The 8369-nt window shown below is 59.2% G+C and overlaps 1 protein-coding gene across 1 annotated transcript; it reads right to left on the bottom strand.

Moving 5' to 3' along the window:
* Window positions 407-6312, bottom strand: LOC106507123 (collagen alpha-2(I) chain-like). The gene is made up of 4 exons (XM_021085471.1): window positions 5992-6312; window positions 5717-5929; window positions 3214-3501; window positions 407-3041 (listed from the first exon to the last, which is right to left on the bottom strand). The coding sequence occupies exons 1-4, from the start codon at window positions 6310-6312 to the stop codon at window positions 2283-2285; spliced, it is 1581 nt and encodes a 526-aa protein (XP_020941130.1). The 3' UTR covers window positions 407-2282.

Genomic DNA, 8369 nt, shown 5'->3' with positions numbered 1-8369 from the left:
TGGTTGGCCTTCTGCCCACAGCCTCTTTGGCTGGCGAGCCTCCCTGGGTTGCATTCCTGAGGCCTGGTCCCCAGAGGCTAAATGCTGCCTTGCCACCCCCATCAAGGCCCTGCCTGTGCACCACACTGGGGCCAGTAACTCTGTCTCCTCCCCAGTGCTCTGGCACCTGAGCACCCACCTCTCTGGGTACCTGGCACTGCCACGTGCAGCAAAGGGAGGGTGCCCAGGACGGGGGAGTGTGGGTTTCCTGGGGGCCTGGCCCAGTCATGTGGGGAGGCCTCGGCCTGTAAAGACCCAGTGCTTCTGCGAGGGTCTCCTGATACAATAAAAGATTATCAGCTAAATAAAACAAGAAGTGACTGGGGCCACTATGCCCTGTTGGATTGAAATCGTGTGAGCAAAGTGGTTTTCTCTGAGAGATTTATTTCCTGCGCTGGCTTCAGGCAGCCAGCCCAGCCGGAAAGAACAGGGCTGGTCTCCCTCCATTGGGGGGGGTGGAAACGGGTTTTTATTTAATCTTCCAATGAGCTGGAACAGTGAAGACGGCGTGAATGGACATTAATTCTGAAACAAATTATTAAAGTGTGATCTGGGATTCCGGGAAAGCCATCTACCCCCTGCCTGTCTGCCACTTCCCCTCACCCAGGCCATAAAATCCCTCCCCTCCCCTCGAAACCCAACACCAGGCTGAGAGGGTTTCCCATTCAGGCTGAGAAGAAAGGCCTGGAATTGACCTGAGCCCAGGGCCAGGGAGGCATCAGGCCTGGCTGGACTGCCCATGCCCTCAAGCCTGTGCCATCTGCCTGTCTGGGCCTTAGACCCCCAGAAGGACCCCCACATTTCTTGTCGCCTCATCACCTGTATTTGTGATCAAGGACGCCCCAGGGCAAGAGAGCAGCCACTTCGCTCACGTGGGCTCAACCTCCATCCGCCTCCACCACCGGGGGGCCTCCCAGGCCCGCCCCCTCACATCCAGCCCAGCAGCAACCTGGCTGCCCTTGTCAGCTGGCTGGCACCCCACCCCACTGCTGGACCCGGGTCAGCCGGGTGCTGGGTGAGCTCAGAGGGGCTTCCAGAGACAAACCCCCTGAGCTGGGCACGGCAGGATGAGGAGGTGTACGCCGCCTGGACCAGGACATTCTGAGTGGAGGAAACAGAACTTGCAAGAAGTGCCTGGAGGCTGAATATCTGCGGCATCCCAGAGGCGTCACAATGACCCGAACCATGGCTAACACGTCCTGAGCGCTTACTGTCTCCTGGGCCACGTCACGCATCACACATTTTCTAGTTTTAGTCTTTCCAACAACCCTGCAAGGAGGTAGGCGTTACCTCTGTTCCCATTTTACGGAGGAGGAGGCTGAGGCTTAGAGAGGCCAACATAGAGCCAGTCTGTGGGAGAGTCAGAATTTGAACCTGGGTCTCCCTGACTCCGGAGACAATGGGCTTCCACACACCGCCACCTCCCCGGACCCAGGCCTCTCAGGCTGGCCTAGGCTGCGGGGGACCCACAGGCTTTGATCCACGTCCACGCATGGGCCAACCCACCTGGGCTTTCTTCTTTCCTTAATCCCTTCCTGTCCCTCTAACCACAGGCCTGTACCCCCGGGTGACAGGGGCTGGGGGCACTGAGAGACCCCAGGCAGGTAAGTTCTCCAGGCAGAGCAGGGCAGCCCACCACAGCCAGGTCCACACACCCACCCGCCCAGGACTCGCACTCTTTAACCATCTGAAACATCTTGAAGGAGTTTCTGCTGTGGCACAATGGCGTCCCAGCGTCTCTGCGGCACCAGGAGGCAGGTTCGATCCACAGTGGGTTAAAGGACCTGGCATTGCCGCAGCGGTGGCACAGGTCACAACTGTGGCTGCGATCGGCTCCTTGGCCCGGGAATGCCATACGCTGTGGGGTGGCCAAAAAGAAAGGAGATTTTGAGGCCCATATACCATAGCCCACATGTCCAAGGTAGACAGGCCGTGTTGGGCTCCCAATTCCCAGAGCCTGGTATGGATCAGAGCCAAAGGTTCACAGGGCTCCCCTAGGGCTGGGGGCCCCCACCCTGCTCCCCTACCAGCAGCGGTGCCTCCATCCACTCGGGTGTCCAAGCCAGAAACCTGGATGGACCCTCTTACCTGGTGGCCATCACTCCACAATCGATCCCTCAGCACACGTGTCACCCCAACATGACACACACCCCCAGTCCGACTGCTTCTCCCTGCCTCCCTGCCTCCTCCCTGGGCCCAGCACCCCCATCTCTCACCCCTCCATGACTCCCAACCAAATTTCCTCAACAGCCGGGATCTCGGATGCTAACAACAGAATCTTGTCTGTTACAGGTCTGGCCCCTTCTGGGTGCCAGGCACTGTGCTAACACTGTCATACCCACACCTCCCTGGGGTGTGGGGGGGACTTGTGTTCTCATCCTGTAGATTAGGAAGCCGAGGTGCAGAGCAGGTGGGGCCTGCCTGTGGGCGCACAGCTGGGGGAGTCCTGATTCCAAAGCCAAAGCCACTGGGTCCCCTCGCTGCTGTGCTCCAAGCCTGGCATTTAGGGGTCGCGAGAGCCCAGCACAGAAGAAGGATGGGGCGCAGCCAGAGGGAAGCTGAGCGGCGGGCAGGGCCCTGAGGGCAGGTGAGGGACTCAGGGCTTGATCCAGGGGCAACAGGGACTCCCCGGGGGATTTTAAGCTGGGGAGGTTCACGACCACATTTGCGTTTAAGGGCTGCCCGGCTGTTCTGTGTTGAGTTAATAAGAAACAAAGAAACTGAGGCTGTGAGGGCAGGAGGAGGCAGCCAGTGGCCAGAGACAGAGAAGGAGGAGGCAGAAACGACCAGAAGACTTCATGACGTGACCAGCCAGCATGGTCACTGGGGAGGGTCTGGTGGGGCTGGGGGTATCTGAGGCCCAGAGCTCTCTGCAGCTGCAGAGGCAGCTCCCCTGACCTGGGTCCAGCCAGCAGTTCCTCTGCCTCTTCCCCCTCTCCTGCTGGATCCTCCTGGGTTCTTTGTCCCCTTGTCCTTGGGAAACTGCTGCCCCAACCCTCGATCTGGAAAAGGCAGACGTAGGGATTCCCGGCCTCCACCGCTGCCGCCCCCCCTTCACTCCCGCAGCCCCTCATCACCACGCTGCCCAGGCCCCTGCCCTCCCTATTCAGGGAGCCTGGACCCACCCCCCACCCCCAGCCCCTCCCCTCTTCTGAGCCCTGGTCACCTATGCACCTGCTTCTCCCTTGATGCGATGCTCCCGGGACAGCCGGTCCTGCCCCTCCAGCCGGGCTGCTTTGACTCAGTCCTTTGCAGCTGCTTTGAGATGGGAACTACCTGCCCCTTTCTACGCACAGGAAACGAAGGCTCAGAGCGGGCTGTGACATGTCCAGAGTCACTCCAAGAAGAGCCGAAGAGATGAGGCCCTGAGGGCTGTCTGACTGGGACCTCAGCTCTTGTCCCTGCCCGACTGGCCTCCTGCCGGGAATGGCGCTCCACGCAGTGGTGGTGCATTGAGCCAACCTGTGCACAAAGAAGCAATGTTTGTATTTCTGGGCTGTTCAGGACTTTCCCAATTGCAGGAAAGCAAAAATGCAAAACATCTAAAGTCAACAAGGGGTTTGGGTTCAAACGTCAAGGAAAGGAAAGGTCGTAACAGTTTCTGCAGCCCATCCAGCAGGAAAGCCTCTGGCCAGGAGAGGGTCCCATGCCCATCTCTGAATCAGATGGACAACTCTGATTGGTCAGGCCAGGATGGGGTTTTCTTCCCTGTACTCCATAGCGGGTGCTGGGTTTGATGCCAGAAGGGAAGGGGGAAATACTGTGGGACCACAAAATCAGGCTACCACAAGGGCTATTTCACAGAGAGGTTAAGCAACCCTCCCCAATCACACAGCATGCCCCATCCCTTGTTCTGAACCAGTGTGTGCGTGCATGTGTGCGTGTGTGTGTCTGTGTGTATTGGGATGGGGGCAGGGCATGCTGGGTGGGGAAGTGGGTGGGGATGATTCTTCTGGTCCCTGGGAGAAAAAGTCTAAACTTCCTTTTTTTTTTTTTCTGGCACCAATGTCCTCCAAATCCTGGCTCCTGAAAGGCCATCCCACTTTCCACTTCTTCCTCTGACCGCATCCCTCCCACATGTGCAGCCACCAAAACACGTCCTATCTGCTCTGCTGGACTAGATACACCTGACCAGGGCGGGGCTTCCTTCATCTCTAAACTCTTTCCCACCCCCACCCTCCCAGGGCAGAGCCAGGCTCAGGGCAACTGCTTCTTAAAAGGATCTGTGCAGATTCTGGAAATGAGCTGGGAAGGACCTAAAGTCCCAGGGCTTAAAAACCTTGGGACAGGAGTTCCCGTCGTGGCTCAGCAGAAACGAATCTGACAGGCATCCATGAGGTTGCAGGTTCGATCCCTGGCCTCGCTCAGTGGGTTAAGGATCCAGCGTTACCGTGAGCTGTGGTGTGGGTCATAGATGCGGCTCAGATGCTGCTTTGCTGTGGCTGTGGCGTAGGCCAGTGGCTACAGCGTCTATTTAACCCCTAGCCTGGGAACTTCCAGATGCCATGGCTGCAGCTATAAGAAAGACCCAAAAAACAAACAAACAAAAAAAAAACCCCTCAGGACAGAGATGGCTCACCACGTCCAAGGCCCTCTCTTGTTTTTTTGTTTTGTTTTCTTTTTAGGGCCGCACCTGCGGCATATGGAGGTTCCCAGGCTTGGCGTTGAACTGAGCTGCAGCTGTTGCCAGATCTTTAACCCACTGAGCTAGGCGGCAGATGGAACTCACATCCTCATGGATACTAGTCGTGTTCTTAATCTGCAGATCCACAGCGGGAACTCTCCTGTTGCTGGTTTGGGGCAAATCCATCCCACTCCTAACCTTCCAGTCGGCCCCAGGGCATCGCTGTGTGAGGCTTGGAGTGGTGGGGGGGGTAGCACTGGGGAGGCGGGGGGCTTGGAGTCAAGGAAGCCCTGGAGATCAAAAGGTTTCTCCAGGGAGTTCCCCTCATGGCTCCATAGTAAGGAACCGGACTAGTACCCATAAGGACGTGGGTTCAATCCCTGGCCTCTCTCTCAGTGGTTTAAGAACCTGGTGTTGCCTGTGAGCTGTGTGGTGTAGGTCACAGATGCAGTTCGGATGGCACGTTGCTGTGGCTGTGGCATAGGCCGGCAGCTGTAGCTCCGATACCCCTAGCCTGGGAAGTTCCATGTGCCGGGGGTGCAGCCCTAAAAAGCAAAACCCAAAAAAATTCCGACAATAACACTACGCCCCCCCCCGCCCCTGCCCGCCCCCCCCCCCCCGCGCGCGCGCAAGGCTCTGCATCCTTCCAGCAGAGCTCCTGACCTACTCCATTCAAGTCTTGCCCCCGGGGAAGGAGCCACGGCATCTGGAGGTGGGAGGGGGAGGAAGCGACGCCCCCCCTCTTCATCGGCCAGCCCTTGTCAACCCTCGGCCTGGGACCCGCTGCTCACCCCGCTGCTCACCCCACCAGGCCCGCAGGGAGGACGGGCGGAAACAAAGGAAGCGTCCGCAGGGAACCCCGCGCACTCGCTCACAGCCCGGTCACGGGCCTGTTCCCCGCCCGGGCCACAGCCACACGCGGTGGACCCGCACAAGGTGACACCCAGTTCCGCGGTCACGCAGAGCGGGGTACACGCGGCGGGAAAGCCCGGGGGGCAGAGGCCGGCGTTTCTGGAGCCTTCGTCGCCGAGGCCCTGCGGAGGGACTGTGTACCGGGAGAGGAGCGGGTCCGGCCGCCCGAGGGTCGGAGGGTCTGCTGCCCGCGCGTCCATCCGGGCCTCGGCCTCTGTCGGCCGGGGTGCGACCGAAGCGCCCCAAACACCCGCGAGGATCTCCGTGGCCCGGCGGCCCGACGGCGGCGGTGCGGGCACGCGGCCCGAGATGGGCCCAGAGGCCCGCGCCCTCCCGCTCCGCGCCGCCCCTCGGCTGGACAGGGAGCCGCCAGGGAGGCCCAACCGCGGCCTCGTGGCGCCACCTGCGGTCCGCACTGCGCGGGCTTCGGCCCGGGCGCCGAGGGGCGCCGAGGTGGGTGTCTCCTCCTCTCCCGGGCGCGCGTGGGGGCTACTGTCGCGGCGACATCCTTTAGGTCCCGTCGCCCCTCCCGGAGCGGCCGGATGGAAAGGGCGGGAGGTGCCACCGCGCGCGGGTCCCGGGAGCCCGGCCAGAGCCCCGTGGCTGCGACCTCCCAGGCCCGCCCTGCCCGCGGCCCCCACCAGAGGTTGCGTCCTCATTTGACGGAGGGGGAAACCGAGGCTCGGCCCGCAGCCGGGAAGGAGGGAAACCAAGTCGGGACCTTGACTCCGGGGCATGTAGAAGGGGGACCCCTGAACCCCGCCTGCCACCTCCCAGGCCACTGAGCATGCTGGTTCCCTCCCGGCATCGCCAGCCACATCAGCGATGAGGCTGCAGCCCCCAGCCCTCCTCTGAGCCCCCACCCACACCGCACCGTCTGTCCTCAGGAACTGCTCCCACCCATTTAACACTGCCCTGGAGTCTTAGAAACATCACACCAGGAAAAAGCCCCTCGGAGACCCAGCCTCATTGCCCACCTTGGGCTCCAGAAACCAAGACCCATGCAGACCCCTTCGCTCTGACCTGGTCTCTTTGAGTCAGCCTGGTTGTCTGTGTCGAATGAGAGGCTTTAGAACCCCTCTACCACATCCTACTGTGCCAGTGGGATCATCACACCTGACGGTTTTTGCACCCAGAAGCGTTTTGAGGCCCTGTTCACCTCTCCTCTAATCCTCAGAGCCCTCATCTCAGCTCTGATTTCTAGGTGCCATTGTCTGTGCCAGTATCTGTCTCCTCCACTTTATCCCTCCTCCCAGATGGAGAGGTCCAGCTGAACTGATCCTGCAGAGTGGGGACTGCAGGCCTGAAGCACAGCTGGGTCAGATCCTGGAACCTGAACTCTTTTCCTGCCTGGGGTATTGAGCAGCCTAGACCACAGCTGCTCTGTGTGATCCTGAGCAAGACCCTGAATCTCAGGTCAGGAGGCTTGCCGGAGCTCTCAGGCAGGTGAGTGGCAGAGCTGAGGTTCCAGCCCCAACTTGAGACTCACTTCAGAGCTCCTGCTGGCCCGGTCTACAGCCACCATGTGGAATCCAGGCTGAGCTGGGCATCCGCACTGGCCTTTCCGTGTGAAAGCCCTGGGGAGTGGCCACTCCCTCGCACATACATCCCAAAAGTCACAATCGCATTGGTTACATGGTGTAAGGCTCTAGCCCAAGCCTGGTCCTCAGAGTTCCCAAGTGTCAGATGCTGCCAGGCTGACCCTCCCATTTTACAGACGGGCTAACTGAGTCCACAGAGATACAGGGTCTTGCTCAGGATCACACAGAGCAGCTGTGGTCTAGACTGCTCAATACCCCAGGCAAGAAAAGAGTTCAGGTTTCAGGATCTGAGCCAGCTGTGCTTCAGGCCTGCAGTCCCCACTCTGCAGGATCAGTTCAGCTGGACTTCTCCATCTGGGAGGAGGGATAAAGTGGAGGAGACAGATACTGGCACAGACAAGGGCACCTAGAAATCAGAGCTGAGATGAGGGCTCGGCTGGGGCTTGGGGAAGAAAAGACTGGGCATGGGAGGGGTCAGTCAGGAAGGATTCCCAAGGAAGTGACATCAAGTGGGCTTTAAAGGGTGCATAGGAGTTTGCCAGTGGAAGGTAGACAGGATATTTCAGGCTTAGAAGCTTGAGGGAACTCGGCTAGTTCCCTTCTATACCTTGGTAGTTAAGGGAATGGGCTTGGGCGCTTGACAAGCCTGGGCTGGAGTCCCAGCCCTGCTGTGTGACTTCTGGCAGGTGACTTAACCCTTCTGAGCCTCTCTTCCCTCAGCTATAAAAGGAGAGCAATGATGATCTCCTCAGACATGGGCGGTTGCAGGGTTAACAGGGGGTGGGATGCATAAGATGGGACGCACAGGGGCCTGGCAGGGAGACTAGAGACCACTGAAGGGAGCAGTTGAAAAGACTGCCGTGGCGGCGGAGGTCATTGGAAGGCACACAGACTGAGAGGGACCTTGAATGCTAAGCTGAGGAACTGGCTTCATTCTGAGCTCAGTGGGGAGACCTGAAAGGGCTTTGAGTCAAGGAGTCACAAACGGGATTTGTGTTGATTGATTTATTCATTCATTTATTTATTTATTGCTTTTTAGGGCCGCACTCGCGGCATATGGAAGTTCCCAGGCTAGGGGTCGCATCAGAGCTGTTAGCTGCCAGCCTACACTACAGCCACAGCAGTACAGGATCCTAGCCGAGTCTGCGACTTACACCACAGCTCACGGCAACGCCGGATCCTTAACCCACAGAGCGGGGCCAAGGATCAAACTCACATCGTCATGGATACTAGTCGGGTTCATTACGGCTGAG

Source organism: Sus scrofa, chromosome 1, assembly GCF_000003025.6.
Source record: "Sus scrofa isolate TJ Tabasco breed Duroc chromosome 1, Sscrofa11.1, whole genome shotgun sequence".
In the NCBI taxonomy this organism is placed as follows: Eukaryota; Metazoa; Chordata; class Mammalia; order Artiodactyla; family Suidae; genus Sus; species Sus scrofa.
The sequence above is the reverse complement of the archived record's forward strand: the minus strand, read 5'-3'. Positions and strand labels throughout refer to the sequence as shown.

Bases quoted from the DNA above. Each gene is read 5' to 3' on its own strand.
- LOC106507123 (XM_021085471.1), bottom strand. From the start codon at position 6,312: ATGCCCCGGAGTCAAGGTCCCGACTTGGTTTCCCTCCTTCCCGGCTGC. The intron at 5,930-5,991 runs GTGCGGACCGCA...CTCCCTGTCCAG, and splicing joins CCCGGGCCGAAGCCCGCGCA to CCGAGGGGCGGCGCGGAGCG. The intron at 3,042-3,213 runs GTGCATAGGTGA...TGCCTTTTCCAG, and splicing joins TCGCATCAAGGGAGAAGCAG to ATCGAGGGTTGGGGCAGCAG.